This window comes from Apodemus sylvaticus, chromosome 16 (assembly GCF_947179515.1).
Source record: "Apodemus sylvaticus chromosome 16, mApoSyl1.1, whole genome shotgun sequence".
NCBI lineage: Eukaryota > Metazoa > Chordata > Mammalia > Rodentia > Muridae > Apodemus > Apodemus sylvaticus.
Window position 1 is genome coordinate 56,716,267 of NC_067487.1, and position 19,633 is coordinate 56,735,899.

General features: G+C 43.3%; 3 protein-coding genes across 3 annotated transcripts in view; 1 reads left to right on the plus strand and 2 right to left on the minus strand.

Moving 5' to 3' along the window:
- Window positions 1-235, minus strand: part of Sgtb (small glutamine rich tetratricopeptide repeat co-chaperone beta) — a 35,402-nt gene extending 35,167 nt beyond the window's left edge. Inside the window, exon 1 of the mRNA XM_052159362.1 lies at window positions 27-235. The gene's annotated coding sequence lies outside the window, so the exon portion shown is untranslated. The remainder of the gene's footprint in view (window positions 1-26) is intronic.
- A 136-nt stretch (window positions 236-371) lies between these two features.
- Window positions 372-19,633, plus strand: part of Nln (neurolysin) — a 102,409-nt gene continuing 83,147 nt past the window's right edge. Inside the window, exon 1 of the mRNA XM_052159678.1 lies at window positions 372-590. Coding sequence (XP_052015638.1) covers window positions 550-590 — 41 coding nt within the window. The 5' untranslated portion in view covers window positions 372-549. The remainder of the gene's footprint in view (window positions 591-19,633) is intronic.
- Window positions 13,559-13,935, minus strand: LOC127666730 (60S ribosomal protein L34-like). Its single transcript, XM_052159679.1, has one exon. The coding sequence runs from the start codon at window positions 13,880-13,882 to the stop codon at window positions 13,559-13,561; it is 324 nt and encodes a 107-aa protein (XP_052015639.1). The 5' UTR covers window positions 13,883-13,935.

A 19,633-nucleotide genomic window follows, 5' to 3' on the forward strand; every position in this document is an offset into this window, starting at 1 on the left:
ACCCTTTCCAGATAGAAGCCCCTTACCAGCCAAGAGGACACGAGATGACGGCTGCGGGCCCGGGGGGCGTCGGGAAGCGGGTCCGCCTGCCCCCGCGGTTCTGGGACTTGAGCGGTGCTCAGGATCGCAGAGTAGGTCGCGTCTCCCAAACTTCCCCGCTCCAAAGCTACCGCCGCCCCCTCAGCCCACCCGGCCGCTCGCAAGGCTTTCGGCCGACAGTGCTTGCTGGATCCGCCCCAGGGGCGGAGCAGGGCACGGAGGGGTGGGGTGGAGGCGGGGCAGGGCGAAGGGCGGGGCGAGGGACTCGGGGCGGGGCCGGCTTGGAGACAGAGCCGGATGCGGGGCGGGGCGAGGGGCGGGGCCACGGCGTAGGCGTGGGCCTGCAACACGTGGGAGGGCGCTGGCAGGGCTAGCGGTCTCAGTCTCGAGATCTGGTCTCCTCCGCTCGGCCCACTCTCGGCTTCCGGGCCCGCGGACTCTGCAGCCCGCCTCCTGCACCTACGAGCCGGAGGACCACGCGCCAGCTGCTGCCGGCCTCCCTGCCTGCCCATGATCACCCTGTGCCTTTCGGCTCTGCGAGGCCTCCACAGGTACTCTAGTGGGCGGGTTAACCTTGACAGTGGGCAGGGTGGGGTCGTCTGTCGGCGAATGCTGTGGGGCCTGGTGCAGCCCTACTACATCCACCCGTGATGCCTCTGGGACTGTCCTTTCCCTCTGCCTGCTTGATGGACTCCGTAGGGATACCTGGTGCAGCAACGTGGGGCCACCTTTCCCGTCTGGCTTCCCTCGGGAGGCCATCCTTTCCCCTTTGTTTGGGATTGCTTCAGCCGCAGTCAGTGAGGCTGGTGGTTCACAGACCCAACCCAAAATAAATACCGAAGGATAGGCCGACGCGCCTTTCAGAACTGCAGACCTGATACAGAAAGTGCCGCAGCTGTGGGCTCCAGAAATAAAGCATTTTCGTATGCACCTCATGCACTTGTTAGCGGTCCAGGCGTTTAATATATACACCCGAGACCGTTTGGGTTTTGATGCTTATTTCCGTCCTTGCTTTCTAACTTCATTTTTAATCTCCCTCCTTCCTTAAATCATTCAGTTTCTTAACCTGGCAAATTGACTTGGTCCAGAATTATTGCTTGGACACGGTTTGGGGCGGCCTAGGTTCCTGCTTTGAATTGCTTCCTAGCTCTCTAACCACACCCCTCTGCAACAGACCAGTAGCAAAATGGTGAGAGAATTAAATTCTTTGCACGGATGTGCCGGTTTTCAGGAACAAAGCCACCACCAACCCCCATTGCCAAATCTGCCTTACACTGAAATTTCATGTGAAAGTTCAATGGGGAAAAAAGAACTTTGTGGGTTTTATAGATATGCACACAACTATTTTCGACCATTAGCATTTCTGCTTTTCATCATTTTCTATTGTACTTTTGCCACTCATCTGCGTGGATCATTGTGTTCCTTAGTCCTTGTGCACCCAGGGGACAATAGTCGTTCTGCAGAGTTCACCTGATGGCCATTATTTGAGCAGGGTTTGTTGTTTTCTGGTCTCTGGGCTCAAAGTGGTAAAGCTGTCAAATGAAGCTGTACCTAGAAATGAAGTTTTTTTTCCCCCCACTTAATGGAAAAGCAAGAAGAGAGAATAAATTTCCATTATAAAGCTGCTAGCTCTCTTCTCTAACTTTTTAATATTGAGACCCCTTTACCTTTAAAAGATTGCTGAAAACCTAGGAACATAAATTTTATTTTTATCGAATATATCTACCGACAGTTAACCATATACAGCTAAAACGGGCATTCATAAAGGATTAATGTTTATCTCAGTAATGAATAGAGTATATGCATATTTTCCATTTATCTTATCAGTGGATGCTGGAGTGATTTAATACAAAATAGCTTGATGACTACATATATCTGTACATTTAAGCTGTTTCTCCATTTTATTTAGATTTAAGAAGGAAAAATCTTACTTCACATTCATATATAGGTAGGAAGAGAAGAATATTTTAATAGCTTTCTAAGGTAACCATGGTCAGTGTTTGTTTGTTTTTTTTAAAGGGTGAGTTGTAGAGTTGGGAGTTTGTACCACTGGACTCTTCTTATGCTGCTATGTTAAATCCACTTGGTATATCTTTCTTTTTAAATTGAGAGGGTACTCTGCATAATTTTGAAACTGCAGCCACAGTTCATTTGGGAATTAGTGACTATGTTATGGAGTTTTTCTGATATTGACCTATTTTATTACATACTATCAAATGTTATATTCCTCAGGGTTATCGTCCATTTTTATTATAAGTCTTCAAGTGTTCATTGTAGTGGGTAGGATTCCCCAAAATTCTAATTTTCATTTGAAACCTAGAATTTTAGCAGTGACATACATCCTCATATTTTTCCTTAAAGTTACAGTCTCATTTGATTACTTCTCTGGGGATATTTTTGCTTGTTTGTTTGCTTGTTATTTGTTTTTGTTTTTGAGACAGGGTCTCACTATATAAAGTCCATGCTGCCTTTGAATTCATGGTCCCCATGTCTCAGCCTCCTAGTTACAGCGATAGCAAGCATGATCCGCCTCACACACCTACTAGTATTCTAAACCCAGAATTCTTGTTTTGCTGGAATTGAACCCATAGACTATCACTGGCTGGACAAGCAGAATGATTCTCATTTGTTTGTCATTAAATAGTATAATTAGGTATAGCAACACATTCCTGTAATCTGAGTATTGAAGACATGGACAATAGGATCAAGAGTTGAAGGCTAGCCCAGGGTAAATTGCAAGACCCAGTATCAAAAATTTTTTTTTGTTAATTTCTAAAAAAAAAAAAATTGAAGGGTATTTCGGGAAAAGGAAGGGAAAAAAGAAAGTGTTTTTGCCTCACAGTTCATCTACTTTCACAGATGCTGTGATTTGCGCAGTAAGTTCCTCTGGAACACCATTGTTCCGAAGTGATGTGTGTGTGCCTGGCCGTATGTCCACAGCAAAGGGTTGAGACTTAATAAACAATATTTAGCACAAGAGTGTCCTTAACTGCAACTGAGATTCTTTTTAGCAGGAGGTGAGGCCTTGGCTTTGTCTACCAACAGTAGTGATAGTTTTAAGTGCAAAGATGGCGTCAGTTTTATCCACCATTGATTTCATTGTCACCACAAAGGTCTATGAAGCAAAAATTGTATTATAAACTTCAGTATTATGGAAGATTCTACACCTTATATTCTCCTTGGCCTGGTCTCAGGGTCCACTGTACACCTGTGATCTTATTTTTTGCCCTCTAAATTTGGAGAACTGCTTATATATTGTATCCAGACTCTTCATTCATACATGCAAGGAAATAAGTCTATAAAAAGCCATAAAATTGTTATCTCCTTAGAAATTAGTAATATGCTAGGTATGGTGGTATGTGCCTGCTATCTCAGCATGTGATAGACTGAGGGAGGAAGATTGTTCCAGGCTATCCTGCGTCTCAGAGTGAGACCCTGCCTCAAAGAAACATGGGAGTGGGGTTCAGTATTAGTAACTGTACTGGATGGTTTTGTGTGTCAACTTGACACAGGCTGGAGTTATCCCAGAGAAAGGAGCTTCAGTTGGGGAAATGCCTCCATGAGATCCAGCTGTGGGGCATTTTCTCAATTAGTGATTAAGGGTGGAGGGCCCCTTGTGGGTGGTACCATCCCCTGGGCTGGTATTCTTGGGTTCTATAAGAGCAGGCTGAGCAAGCCAGGGGAAGCAAGCCAGTAAGGAACATCACTCCATGGCCTCTGCATCAGCTCCTGCTTCCTGACCTGCTTGAGTTCCAGTCCTGACTTCCTTTGGTGATGAACAGCAATTTGGAAGTGTAAGCTGAATAAACAGTTTCCTCCCCAAACTGTTTCTTGGTCATGATGTTTACGCAGGAATAGAAACCCTAAGACTGTAAGTATATTAACTCTTCTGTCACTTGAAGACATAGATACTATGGTGGTTTGAATAAGAATGGCCCCCAAGGGCTCATATTTGAGTACTTAGTCATCAGGGACTGGCACTATTTGAGAAGGATTTGAAGTGTGGCCTTGTTGGAGTGGGTGTGGCCTGGTAGGAGGAAATGTATTGCTGGGGGTGGGCTTTGAGGTTTCAAAAGTCAATGCCAGTCAGCCTCTCCCCTACCTACCCCCTATCTCTGGATCAGGATAGCTCTCAGCACTACACCTGGCTACCACCATGACGATAATGGACTAAGCCTCTGAAACTGTAAGAAAGCCCCCAGTTAAAGTTGCCTTGGTCTTGGTGTCTCTTCACAGCAGGACTACAATGACCAAGACAGTCATCTTATACAGAAGTGGTCCTTAACTTAGGACTAGTACAGAATCTGTTGTTTTAAATGCTATCCTTCCAAAAATGTTGATACTAAATAACATGTGAGGCCTTCTGTTCTTTTTCCTGTTTACTCTGGCACTTGGGCATATCTGGGCCAGGGTTTTTTGGTTTGTTTTTTGGTTTTTTGGGGTTTTTTTGTTGTTGTTGTTGTTGGGTTTTTTTTTGTTTTGCTTTTTTTTTTTTTTTTTTGACAGAGGTAGGGTATATGTTTTCTTTCCTATTGGCAGAGCAGCTATATGTTGTTCCCAGACAGCTTGGCAGGTAGGGTGATTGATGAGAGTCTCAGTTGTATTTTTTATGAATAAACACGCCAGGAACCTGGAGATGAGATTGCAGATTGTAGTTGCTGTCATGCTAGCACTTAACACTGTGTGCTATGTCCACTTTGATACATGTCCTATCCGTGTGTGTGTGTGTGTGTGTGTGTGTGTGAGAAAGAGAGAGAGACAGAGAGACAGAGAGGGAGAGAGGGAGAGAGAGATACAGAGAGAGACAGAGAGGGAGAGAGAGACAGAGAGAGAGAGACAGAGACAGACTGACAGACAGACAGACAGGGTCTCACTATATAACTCAGCCTGGCCTTGAATTTGCTCTGTAGCCTAGGGTGGCCTGAACTTAGTCTTAAGCATCCTCCTGTTTGCATCCTACTGTTTCTTTCTCTACTCTAGTGCTAGGATTACATTTATGCACTACCGTGTCAAGCTTAAATGTTCTTAATATGTCTTTCTTTCTCAAACCTTTAATTACTTAGTGTAAGCTCTTAGAAATAGAATTTGTAAATCAAAGGGCATGCATAACTTTCAGGACTTTGGTCCTTATCACAGTCTTTTCTAAAAAATATTTACAGGCTGGGGAGTTAGCTTAGAAAGTAAAGTGCTTGCCATACATGAGGAGCTGAGCTTGATCCGTTGCTGCCAAGGACAAGCTTTAGCTTGGAAAGGGGTTCTGAGGAAGGGGTGTTTGGGAGCAGCAAAAGAATTGACTCAAAGTCAGTGAGGTGGGGTGTGAGTTGACAGCCTTGTGATCTGCTCAAGACAGCTCTCCAGAGAGCTCCAGATAGATCAGTTCTTACAGACTGAAGCCCAGTCTTTTATTTGCATAGTAATTCAGTTTTACCCCTACCAAGTTCCCTTTATGACCTTAACCCCTTGATTCTTAGAAGACAGCAGTACATTCTTTTTAACATAGCAATGGAGTCAGAGACCTGCCTGCCTTTGTAAGCACAGACAATAAGCTAGCTGTGTGGGAACCTGCTCTGAGATCACCATTCCTGCCTTGCCTGGCCTTAAACTAGTTCTGACCCAGGCTGACCTTGAACTCAGGAATCTGCCTGTCTTTGTAAGTACAAACAATAAATTTGGCTGGGTGAGATCTTGCCCTTTGATCACTCCTCAAATCTCTTTATCTTCTTCTTTAATATCTTTCTGACAAGCTGGCTCCTAGTGCAGCTGCCTTTGTTCTTTCAGGTCCGTGAAGTTCCTCATACAATTCTTATTGCATCCTTATATTTTTGCATACTTGAGAAATTATATATCTTGAACTTGTGTTTTCAGAGTTCTTTCCTACAGCCTTAAGTGCTGTCCTGAAAGTCACATTTTGCTGAGGATATTAGACACACCCTCACCTCCTGGACTCGTGCTGTTTCTAATTGTCATGGAGTAATTAACCATGTCAGAGAGAATATTTCCTGAAGGTGGAACATAAAGCAAATTATGTACACTATTATACAAATAAGCCCCATGCCCACAGCAGCTGTCAGCACTCATGGAGGCCCATGCCCTGCTGGCTATACTCCAAGGGCAAAAACTGTCACACTGCTCCTTCCACAGTAGCAATGCAGGACTTGGCACATTCTACTTACAGGAAATAGGTGGATCTCCAGAGCTCCATAGCAAGCCAGTCTAGTTGAATCTGTGAGCTTCAGGTTTGCTGAGAGAACAACAGAAAATCAGTCCAGCATTGGCTTCTGGCCTCCATTAGCACAAGAGTGTACCTACAAACACCTTTATAACACCACGCAGATAAAAAAAATACAAGTTATAACAATGCTTCAGAATATATAAATGTGATTTCTCTACACTTTCACCAATCCCTCAGCATTTAAGTATTTTTTTATCCTTACCAATTTAGTAAGTAGAAGCTTCTCTTATTATATAATTTGTATTTTCTTATATTTTTATGATGATTTATTAGGTGACTATAATTTCTTGACAAGTTCAGGACAGTGGTATAGAAACAAAAAAAGTAATTTATTTTCTGGTGTAAGAAGTTAATTCAAAAAAATCTTAAAATGTCAACACATTCATAAATGTAGTAATTTTTACATGTCTGATAAAAATTAAGTAAAATTGAGATTGTACTCCTAAGTCCAGCATATCCACAGTGTTAGGACAGTGGTACCAGGGGGGAAATGTGCAATAAAGCAATGATTTGAAGGCACAAATATAAAAATGCTAAACTAAAATTATTTGTCCAAAACTGATTATAAAGAAGTTAAAAATGGGAATTTTTGTTGTGATATTTTTTCACTGCTGACTTTGGTTTAAAAAAAAAAAAAAAACCCTTTTTTTCCCCCAAACTCTAATATAATCTTTTGGTTCAGGCAAAGCGCAGAACTTTTTTGTGAGAAGACACACCTATATTAAAATATGAAGAGACAAGGAAATGAGTATATATTGGGTACAGATTCACATGCCAAGGTGTGTGTTGGAAAGGGCTTGTCTAGTGTTTAGATCCAGCAGTCCTGAGTGTGTATGCTGGCTCTGTCCTGATCAACACTGTGGTCTCAGTCCTGAGTGTGTATGCTGGCTCTGTCCCTGATCAACACTGTGGTCTCAGGCCTGAGTGTGTATGCTGGCTCTGTCCCTGATCAACACTGTGGCCTTAGGCTAAGGTATTTACCTGTGACTGTTTCCTTGGCAGTAAGTGGACCAGTGGCTGGACAGTATCTGTAATCACCAAAAATTTGAGGGTGTTTTAATTTTTTAATCTTCTGTCTCTAAAGGACACAGCAGTGAACAGAATAGACAGAAATCTTACATTGGAGGAATTTGCCTTATATAGTGAAAAAAAACCCAAAATATGTAGCATATTAGATTTTAAAAAAGAAATCCATGTTTTGCTATTTTTAGAGCAGCAAAGTGGGATATTTGGTATTGATGGGAATGAATTTGTAGATAAGAAATAGGTAAGGCCCAGACAGAAGGTGACATTTGATTAGTGATCCGAGAGAAATGGGGACTTGTGCTGTAAAACTACCAAGAACTGAGCTGCTAAGCACCGGAAAATGAAAAGACCAAAGTGGTGATATGTCTGGTGTGCTTAACACAGTGAAGGAGCCCGTTGTGACTAGGGTGGAGTTAACATCAGGCTGTGAGCAGGAGATAGGACAAAGAAAAGTAGATTCATGTTTGAGCTTCAGAGATGAGAAGTATGAGGCACTTTGAAAACCACCAGGCCACACAGGTTCCTGTTGCCGCAGTAGTACTTTGTAATTAACTTTCTACTAACTACAGTGCTTATTATTGTAAGCTAACCTCCGAAGTAGTTGGGAGGTTTTTCTGGTCTTTGTACAACTAACCATCAGGCTGGGTAAGGAACTGTAGTGATTGTTACATGATGGAGGTAAGATAGCTGCTGCTAAGGTGTCTTAGTGAGGGTTTCTATTCCTGCAAAAAATATCATGACCAAGAAGCAAGTTGTGTAGGAAAGGGTTTATTCAGCTTATACTTCCACGCAGCTGTTCATCACCAAAGTAAGTTAGGACTGGAACTCAAGCAGGTCAGGAAGCAGGAGCTAATGCAGAGGCCAAGGGAAGGTGGGTGTTACTTACTGGTTTGCTATGTTTGTTCAAAATGTTCTTTATCAGACTTAACCAGAGAACAAAGTCTCTGTTGGGCTTTTTTGAGACTTCCTTTGTCTAATGCAATTAATATAAATCTCTTTACCCTAGCCTTAGGCAGTCTCTTCAGACAATGGCAAAAAGCAGCCATGTTCTTAACCAAAACATCACAAAAACAGTCTCTCGGCCACATATTAAAGTTCTTCTCCACTGAAACCTCTTGGGCCATCAGGCCTAAACAGCTCAAATAACCCTCAGCACCACTGTCTTCCATATTCCTAGGCTGGCCCATTAAGCCCTCCTGAAAGCATTCTATGGCTTTCCAAATCCGAAGTCCCCAAATCCACATTCTTCCAAACAAAAGCATGGTCAGGCCCATCACAGGAATACCCCACTCCTGGTACGAACTTCTGTCATAGTCAGGGTTTTACTGCTGTAAACAGACACCATGACCAATGCAAGTTTTATAAAAGACAATATTTAATTGGGACTGGTGTACAGATTCAGAGGTTCAGTCCATTGTCATCAAGGCAGAAGCATGGCAGCATCCAGGCAGGTATGGTGCAGGAGGAGCCGAGGGTTCTATATCTTTACCCAAATGAAGCCAGAAACAGACTGGGCACGCTCAGGCATCTAGGAGGAAGATCTCCAAGCCCATCCCCCCACAGTGACACACTTCCTCCAACAAGGCCACACCTTCTAATAGTGCCATGCCTTGGGATGAGCATATACAAACCACCACATGGGGTATCTGCCTCTTGCTAGTATCATCTCTCATCCAGTAGGGTACCATGAGAGAGTTGACATATGCAAAGCTTGTGTTATGGAACACTGTCAGCTCTGCCATATTGTATTATCTAAAGCAGGTCCCTAGGCCAGAGCAGACTCAAGAAAAAGGGAAGGGACTCTATCTCATGATTGGAAAGGCAGCAAAATCACATCCTGGACACATGAAGGCCTCTAGAGTGGAAAAACTGAGTCCACCTCTGTCTTAGCCAGTGTTCCATTGCTGTGAAGGGACATGATGACCATGGCAACTCTTAAAAAGGAAAGCAAATTGGGCCTGGGTTACAGCGTGAGGATTTGGTCATCATGGTGGGAAGCATGGTGGCGTACAGGCAGATGTGGTGCTGGAAAAGTAGCTGAGAGTTCCACATCTGGATATGCAGGCAGCAGGAAGGGCAGGCACTGAGTGGCCTGGCTTGATCTTTTGAAACCCCAAAATGTGCCCCCAATGACACTCTTTCTTCAACTAGGCCATCCCTACATCCCTACTCAAACAAGGCTACCCCCTCCTAATTCGTTCAAATACTGCCACTCAAATGCTGGCGAACAAGCATTCAGATCTGCGAATCTATGGAGGCCATTCTTATCCAAACTACCACAGCTGCACAGCCATATAACATTTCAGGGAGTGTTAGTTATTATTTTTATGTCTTCTATTAGATTTTTTTTTTTTTTTGTCTGTGAGTTGGCGGTTCTTTATTTGAAAAGCTTTTGAATCAGGACTGTCAAGACCTGGTAGATATTTCAGTAATTTTTTTTTACTTTGAACTTTGATATGGATTATTACTGCCTTTTCCATTTTTGCCTTTGCTCTACAAAAAATTAAATTTTGAATGTAACAGCTGTACCACTTCTTTACTTTATGACTTATATCTTTAGTCTCATGCCTAGAAAGCCCTTCTCCACTCCAAGATAGTAAAATCTTCAGATCATTTACAATTTCTCTAATTCTTTTGTCTTTAAAAAATTTATCTACTAATGTGTATATATGTGTATTATATATGCCATATGGAGTGGTATACTTGGGGACAGAAGAGAGTGACAGATATCCCAGATCTAGAAAGATGTACAGGAGGTTGTTAGCTGCCCATTGTGGATGCTAGGATCTGAACTTGGGTCCTTAGGAAGATCAGTAAGTGCTCTTAATTGTTGAGCCATCTCTCCAGCCTTTTACTTTTATCTTTTGCTTTATACATCATTTATTGTAATGGTTGACTTTTTTTTTTCTTTTTAACAAGAGTCTCACGATAAAGTCCAGTCTGGCCTCACATTTGCCACATACCTCCTGCTGCTCCTGCCCCAACCCTTCCTACTATATGAAGCCTGAGCCTCTGCCTGGTGCATGCTGGGCTTACAAGAGAATACTAACATAACTGGCTTGAACACTGATATTTTGAGATTTTCAATCATTTATTAAAACCAAAGGAAATCAATAGAGTCTATACAAAGTGGAAATGAATCTCCAAATTACAAAACAATGTTTGTGATTTACACATTGGACTTAGAAGCACTTATTTCCACCTCTCTAAGGTTATCTAGTTTCTCCCACTTGGCATTAAAATGGGAACCCTAGTATTTCAAGCCACACTGAGCTACTTGGTTTTGTTTATGTGTATGGGTGTTTTATCTGCAGACGTGTGTGCAGTACCTGTAGGGGCCTGAAGAGGGTGGCGGATACCACAGAAGTGGAGTTCTGGGAACATGGTCCTGGGAATAGACCTGCAACCTCTGGAAGAGCAGCTGTGCTCTCAGCCACTGGGGTCATCTCTCCAGCCCTGGAGCTGGAATATTTCTGAGCACTAATAAGAAAAGAAGAGGAATGATATTTTGCTCTGTATTATGGGAGGAGCTGCAGAGACTAAAATAACCACAATTTTCGGGTGAATCCTAGTTTCTAAAGATTCATAATACCCATACTCTTAGGGCTGCATAGTTAGATTCTATTTGTTTGCTTGTTTGTGAATTTGTTCATTTATTAGTTTTTCAAGACAAGGTTTCTCTGTGTAGCCCTGGTTGTTCTGGAACTTGCTCTGCAGGCCAGGCTGGCATCTGCCTCCCAAGTGCAGGCCTGAGTTAGATTTTACTGTGAACTTAATTTATTTCCCAACCTTCTAAATTCTTGTAGGAATTCTGTGTAGTACCTCACAGTCTTCTTTGTCAGGGTAAGAAAAAGAGAAATGTTGTGTTTGCAAAGGAGCACATGAATCATTAGCGTGTATTCCCTGATTGAGCAGCTCCTTTACAGATCTCACTTACCTGGTTACTGGACAGGAATGTCGTGAACTCTTGCTACACTGCTTATTCTCACTGTTGCCTTGTCCTAAATCCATTTTGCAGCTTTCCCCTGTAGACTTGATCTTTTGCCACTCCTTTTTACCCTGATGTAACCATTTACTTGAGTCTAAAGCCTGGAAGCTGAAACCAGAGAGAGAGCTCAGTGGTTAAGAGCATATTCTGAGCTTAGAGAGGACCCAAGTTCAGCTCCTTGCACTCCCAGCACCCCACAGATCCTCCAAACTCAGCTCCAGGCAATCTAACACCTTCTTCTGGCCTCTGAAGGCACTATACCAAGCGAACAAAAGCCTCTACTCCCATCAGCAGAGACAGGTGGATCTCTGTGAGTTTCAGGACAACTTGATCTACATAGCAAATTTCAGGACAGCCAGGGCTTCATAGAGAGACCCCATCTCAAAGAAAAAAGAAAAATGTGCCTCTAAATATGAAAGCGTATTCTAGTACGTTTAAGTCCCTCCACTACCTCTCTTCACCCATGTCCCTTTATGTACCCTAGGTAACCACTGCCCACACTCTTCTTTTGTCACCCCCTATATACATGTTCTCAAATGCATGTTGCCCGAGCCACCTATGATTTAGGTTTACCTGGGGAAACTAGTTTCATGTGGCCACAGTTCATTTTTAATATATACATTATATTAAAATAATATATATATTATTATATATATTATATATTATATATATATTTAATATATACATTATATTAAAATAATAAATATATATATATTACATATATATATATTCCCAACTTTATCAACTGATCCTCTTTCTTTTTTAAAGTAATTATTTAATCTCTCTCTTCTCCCCACACACTGTTGATAAGCACCCACTAGTCTGCCACTCTAAACAACTGTTAGTGTTTGTTATAGAAGCTTTTGCTGGTGTGGTGCTTATAAATGGAAATGCTTGTCACATATATACATTTACTGTGAGTCTTAGCACATGTTCAGCATGTACAATATGCCTATTCATATCTATGTTAATCAAGGTTATCTAAAGGAACAGAATATTTACATAAAGTGGATTTATTAGAGTGGCTCACAGGCTCGGGCCCAGCTCATTAACAGTGGTTCTCCCTCGCAGTGGAAAGTCCAGAGTCCAAGTTATTTGATACGAGATGCTGGATATGTCATCTGGTCTTCAGTATACACAAAGAAGTAGGCTGTAATACCAATGACGGAATGTGTCAACAGCAGGTAGAGGAGCTAGCCAACGGGAGTAAGGGTGAGCAGGTGTCTTAGTCAGGGTTTCTATTCCTGCACAAATATCATGACTGAGAAGCAAGTTGGGGAAGAAAGGGTTTATTGAGCTTACACTTCCACATTGCTGTTCATCACTAAAGGAAGTCAGGACTGGAACTCAAGCAGGTCAGGAAGCAGGAGCTGATGCAGAGGCCATGGAGGGATGTTTCTTACTGGCTTGCTTCCCCTGGCTTGCTCAGCCTGCTCTCTTATAGAACCTAAGAGCACCAGTCCAAAGGTGGCACCACCCACAAGGCGCCCTCCCCACTTGATCACTAATTGAGAAAATGCCCCACAACTGGATCTCATGGAGGCACTTCCCAACTGAAGCTACTTTCTCTGTGATAACTCCAGCCTGTGTCAAGTTGACACACAAAACCAGCCAGTACAGCAGACAAAAAGCAAAAGCTTCTTTCTCTTGCACCTTTGTGTAGACTGCCATGAGAAGTGTAGCCAAAACTTAGGTGAGGTCTTCTTACTGCAGAAGATCTGGATTTAGGGTGGGTTTCCTGCCTCAAATGATCCAGTCAGAAAGTCCTCACAGATGTGCCCAGCTGCTTGGGTTCTTAGTTAGTTCCGGATGTAGTCCAGGTGAATTTCTTTTACCTGTTTTCCTATTGAACGTTCCTTTCTTTCCTTCATCTCTTCTTCCTTTCATTCTGAAAAAAATCTCACTATGTGTGTTATAGGCATGTGTCAGCACGCTTTGCTTTGGTGTACTATTTTTAGATTCATTGTAAGCTCTGTATAGTGAGTATATATTCTATAAATTCTTTTTTACTAAGTCTTGATTTTTATTTATTTTTTTAAAGATTTATTTATTTATTATATGTAAGTACACTTTAGCTGTTTTCAGACACCCCAGAAAGAAGGAGTCAGATGGTTGTGAGCCAACATGTGGTTGTTGGGATTTGAACACAGGACCTTTAGAAGTCAGTGCTCTTAACCATTGAGCCATCTCTCCAGCCCATGTCTTGATTTTTAGTACTTAAAAAAGTTGCATATTTATTTTACTTTCTGACTCTGTGCTTGTGCCTTCAATACTTATACAACAATTTTCTGCTCCTCAATAAGGAAAACCGGCTTGATCCTGTCACGGACATACTTGGCACACATGGAGCCACCACAGGCCCTGCTGACGGGCTTCTTTGTCTTAGACAAGTTCATAAGGACTTTGGGTCTCACAGCGGGAACCCCTGGCAGTCTGCCTGGGCACAGGCCACACGCTGATTTAGGTGCCTTCCCAACCTTCTTGGTGTAAAGGTAGTAAAGGTAAACAATGCTGTTGCCAGGGGTTCCAGACAGCCTGGTTTTGTTGGAGGCTGTACTGTAGGAAAGCCTGTGATGGTATGTCAAACGCTGGACCATCCTGAGTGCCTCTAAGCATCTTCCCCAGAAGAGCGTATTCTATAAATTCGACCTGTCCCTTGTTTACAGCATTCAAAAGCTATGGTTAGAACATATTGGTGTTATTGAACTAAACTCTGAGGAAAAACTTTAGACAAGGCAGACATTATGTTTGCCCTCACTTTCCTCACATAAATAAAAAAATAAATAGATCTCTAAAATTATGAGACATACTGTGACTCTCATCTTAGCTCGCTCTGTTTTGGGTGAATTTACCTGACCACTTCTACATTCGGTTCCTCTGAATCCTGTAAGGACTTCCCTAGCCCAAGAATTGCTTAAAATAGTTGATAGTTTCTGAACTATCAACTGATAGATCAGAAACCTAGCTTTTTGTTGTTCACTTTGATATGTCTGGCATTTAGCATGGTATTATATCATAGTAGATGCTAAATAAATGTTATCATTGAGTGGATGAGTGAAGAGGTAGCATCAGTAAAAGTAAGATTCAGTATTCCCTGCTAATATCTATTAAGTAAATTTGGCCAATGGTATTGACAGTTTAGATTTGAGTATAACTTTAGTAGGAACTACATATTTTAAACTGTTTGAAATGACTGGTTCTAAATTTCTTTAACCAAATGCCAATTGCTAAGGGAAATTACTATGAATAAGTATTAATAAGCCAATAGAAACCTAGTTACACACTTATAAATACAGAGTATAGTAATATGCAGCAGTCGGCTAGTTTTTTGTGGCTTGCTCAAGCAGCAGATACAGAGGAATCTTGGGTATATACTAAGGTGGGCACGAGGCAGAGATGACGCCATAAATGAGAAGTGGGAACTTTGTCTTATTCTACAGTCATCATTGAGGCATTCAGAGTCACCTAGTCCCTTACAGACAGAGTCAATAGCTTTGTAAAGCAATAGTCTCTGTAAAGCAATGGTGTAATTAATGGTTCTCCAGAAGCAGAGCTCTTCTAAGTCTGTTGGCCTGGATATGAAAGAAGTGCCAGCCTGTGAAATACTGGGTCAGAAGCAATCAAGCGAAGAAGGAGCAGAAGGCAAGTCTCTTTTGGATGGGCCTGGGGTCAGCTCATGCAGGGGAGCCAGACTCTGCGGACATTTAGGACTTGAGAGGTGCTTGAGATTGAGGACACACATGTCTGTGAACAGGGCATATCCCCGGGAGAGGCAGATTCTAGCTGTTCAAACTTAAGAAGTGATGGCATGCAGTTTCAGCTATGTGGTGGGAAATGTACCCAGCCCAAGGACACCATGATGATGGGGTCATATCTAGAATATATCTCTTACCTGCTGTATTAAATCCAGCTCCTTGTGCCAGCCATACCCTCCTAACAGCCTGGATTTAGCTGAAAAGAAGAGAAAGCATGAGTTGGAATATAAAAGAACCCAGCACTAGTTGGAAAGATGTGTAACTGCTTATCCAAAATACCTCTTACTAACAATGAAGTGCTGTAAAGGTTCAGAGGTGGTGGATGATGGAACGTAGCTGGTTACAACCTGTGTGTGCACCCCCGGCTTCATGTTCCTTAACATGAAACCTTAACATGGTGCTGTTAACTGTGCAAGGTACCGTACACATGGGCCCTTTCTGGAAACAGATTGGCATCATTTACTTACTGAAATTGGTTCTTCCTTCTCAAATATATCTCCTCTCAAACTGCACTGTGATTATTGACCTAAAATTATGCAGTAAAATGAATGAAATAATAGCCAGGTATGTTGGAACATACATATAATATCAGAATTCTGAGGTAGAATGATTTCCACACGTTGGGGGCTAGCCTGAGGCTACATAGCAAGAGCTTGTCTTAAAAAAATAAATGAATACATGTACAGAGGTAAAAGAAGAAGACTATTAAAGACAAAAACATAATTGAAAGGACATTGGATCAGTCTAGTATTGTGCTGTGGGCTGTCTGGCATTTAGGGCAGAGGAAAGCTGGAGAGAAGGTCCGGTGGTCAAGAGCTCTTGCTGCTCTTCCAGAAGACTGGACTTCTTCCCCAGCATCCACATTCAGTGGCTCACAACAGCTTGTGAACTTAGCTTCAGAGAATCTGATACTCTCTTCTGGCCTCTGAGGGCGTCTGCATCCAAGTGGCATACATACATGCAGATACATTTAAAAAATAACATGAATCTTTTAATAAACAGAATTATTAGGAGCATTTTTTTTTCTAAACACTGTTTCAGAGAAAGATGTACCATGCCGAGAGATAATGTAGCTGACGTGAGCAAGGCCAGGGACAGACAGCAGCCTAAGGGGTGCTGTGTGGGAAGTGTGCAAGCAGCCTTGTATAGTTAACTTAACCATTCTTAGTTCATGTGCGCTGATGCTTTGCCTGCCTGCACATATGTCCCTGTGAAGATGTCGGATCCCCTGGAACTAGAGCTAAGGAGTTGAGATGCCCTGTGGCTGTTAGGAATTGAACCCAGGTCCTCTGGAAGAGCAGCCAGTGCTCTTAACTGCTGAGCCATCTCTCCAGCCAGGACTAATTCTTACCTTGTTTATGTTTTGCTTGTTAAAAGGCAAAGGAAACTCACTATAGTAATGGTAAAAAATCACATACTTAAATAATTGGAGTGTAAATGTGAAGATGATAATCCCGTAGATGGTAGTAGAGAAATTGCTGTGACAGTTCAAGGGAGAGGAGTCAGTTCCAAGACAGAAATAGGGACAGGGACGTGATTTATGTGGTGCAGTTGGGCTTTGAAGGACATGGGTCTGGATGTGAAGAGACCAATGTTCTCTAATCCCTTGTTTATCAGAACTTAAAAATAGCGTAGTGGGTAAGGAGGCAAGGGCTGCTCAGAACTAAGGAAAGTCAGCCGGGAGGGAGGGAGCTGCGCAGGTCCACGGCGGCCTCAGAGCCATGCTGTCTCTGCGAACTAACACGAGTGGATATGAAATGCCTGCTGCAGTCTTCATAAAGACTGGAGGAGTTGCCGTATTGAAAATACAGCACAGTGTGTGATAGCAAGCATTGTAACTTACCATCCCCCTCCACCCGGGGCAGAGAAAGAGGAATACTAGGGCCTGGGTAATCAAGAACTTGAGATACTGAAAGGCGCTCAGTGGTAGAACAGGTGCTTAACATGGGCAAGGCCCTGGTTCCACCACCTTCACCTGGAAAAGAAGCGACAGAGCTCTATCAGTGAGGAGGGGGAGGACCTAGATGACCTGCTGAGGAGATGTTCTAAGAGGAAACACAAAAGATGAGAGGATCAGAGTTCTAGATCTCTGCTCATTAAACACCACTCTGACAGAGACTGTGAACAATTGTGAGGTGTTATTTTTCTGCTAACTAAATTACCAAGAGCAGGATAGCACCAACAGCACCTAGGAAAAAGCTCTTAAAATCCCATGTAGTTTGCAATGGGAAGACTGATGTGGCTGCCAGGAACAAGGCAGGAGAGTCAGTGATCAGGTTGGGCTGTTAGTCACGAATGGAACAATTTGCAGCCTGAGCTGGTTGGTCTCCGTGTGATAGCCCAAGCCAATGCAGAGCTATGAAGGTCAGCACTGCCCTTGCACTGAGCAGTCTCCCCCAGCCTCCTATGACCTGAGCCTCGAGTGATGGATTTTCTCAGCTTCCTGTTCTTACCCCTTCCGTGTGCCTCCCTGCTGACTTCCGGAGGCCCGTCCCTCTGGACCCCTCCTCCATCCACCTACGCTCAGCTCTTTTCCCCTGCTTGGCCCGAGTCCTCTGTTGCTCTGTTACACATGTGGCTTGGGTGTAGAAGGTGTTCCTGGGTTTGGACACATGGTCCCAGCTAAGGCACTGTTTTAGAGAGGTGTGGAATCTTTAGGAGGAATTATATTGGGGTCGTATAGCCTGGCCCTGCTTCCTGACCACTCTGCTTGCTGGCTCGCTGCAGCAGGGCCAGTCATGCCATGCCTCTGCTGACACACCAACCAGGCCACGATGGGCTACACCCCCTCGACTGTAAGCCCCAAAGAAGCCTCTCTTCCCTTAAGTTGCTTCTGCTCAAGTACTTGATCATAGCCAAAGGAACTAGTCCACATCCACTCTCCATAGGTGACACAGTCCTGTCAGAGAGTTGTGCATCTCCAGACGTTAGTACTTCTCTCTCCTACTCCTCAGCTCCAGCTGTCTCCAGTCCTGTCTCCAGCTCCATATCACCACACTTGGGACAGCAAGATGAAAGTGCTTGCCACCAAGCTTGGCCTGAATTCACTCTCCAGAACTCACAGTAGAAAGAAAGCACCTACTCCTAAACACCTGCAATCACACAAGCACACTGTACACTCTCCACTCACAGACTCACACATGTACACATACACATATGCACTCACACACATGCATTCATACATGCATACATACACACACACATACACTCTCATACACATTAATAGTAGATAAGAGGACAGGACAGATGGCTCAGTGGTTGGAGCACTGAGTACTCTTCCAGAGTACCCAGGTTTAATTGCCAGCATCCACATGGCAATTGACAGCTGTCTGTGACTCCAAGCTCTGGTAGTCTCACACAGACATACATGCAGGCAGAACACCAATGCACGTAAAATAAGAATGAGTGAATTTAAAAAAACAGGTAAAAAGTTTGAAACCCAGCACACTTGTCCACCCTGCCTTCCATAGGCACTTGAGTCTAAAACAGTCGCCTTGGGAACTTACCTCATAGTTATTCCCCAAAGCCCAGCTCACTTGCCAGTTCACTCAAACTAGAAACTCCGTAGCATTTCAACGTCCACAGCATTCTGCTGCTTTTTAAATTTTACATGGATATTTCCTAAATCAATTTTTTTCTACTACTGCTCCTTTGGATGCGTATTGTTTATCTAGATTACTGTAATTTACTGGGAGGGGGGCCTCAATTGTCCTTCCCAGTCATCTACTAGAGACTTATTGAGAGTACAGTTCCTTTTCAGGCCTTCAGTAAAGGTTTTCTGCTTGTGTGTTTGCTTACTAGAAACAGGAATCACTGTGAAGCCCAGGCTAGCCTGGGACTCACTGGATAGCCCAGGCTCTCTAGGCTATCTATGTGCTGAGGGTACAGCCTGAGCTGCCATGCCCGTACAGGAAGCTTAAGCCCCCGTGGGTGCTGCAGAGATAGCTCAGCTCTGTGCTCATTATTTTCCCGAGTTCCAGACGCCCAGTGCACATCTCACTGGGCATTACTGCCATCACCAACCAAATACATTGGCATTTAATGCACATAGGGTGCCTTCCCACCCCACCCAGCCCCCAGAGCCTACACTTCCTTACCCAACACCTCTCTCCCAAAAGGGAAAGAAAGTCCCATTCTAACCTAGTTGTGAACTTCAGCTTGTCACTGTGACATAACCACCTTGCAAAACAGAAACCTCTTCATCTCCCGTGTCCTCTTACCCTCACAGCGTCTTGTTGTGTGGTGCTGCTGTAGGTGGTAGACGCGGACTGGGCTGCTGGCCCCACAATTCTGGTGTTCTAATGGGAAATGTTCTGGTTGAGAGGCAGCTTAGTAAATGGCTAACGTTCAGGCCCTGGGATGAGATTGCCTGGCACACAGCTGTGCTGCTTGCTTTTCGCTGTGTGCTTGGTTAACTCGGCGCTTTCCACCTTTGTCTTTTCGTCTGCAGAGTGAAAAGTAATTGGGATAATGAATAGAAACACTTAGCATGAGCACCCAGGAAGTGAATGACTAAGTAGGCTCTTTCCTTTGGTCTCAGTGCATCTTTCAGTTCTAAAAGAGTTGGGTAATTTAGTCATCTTTCATCTTCGT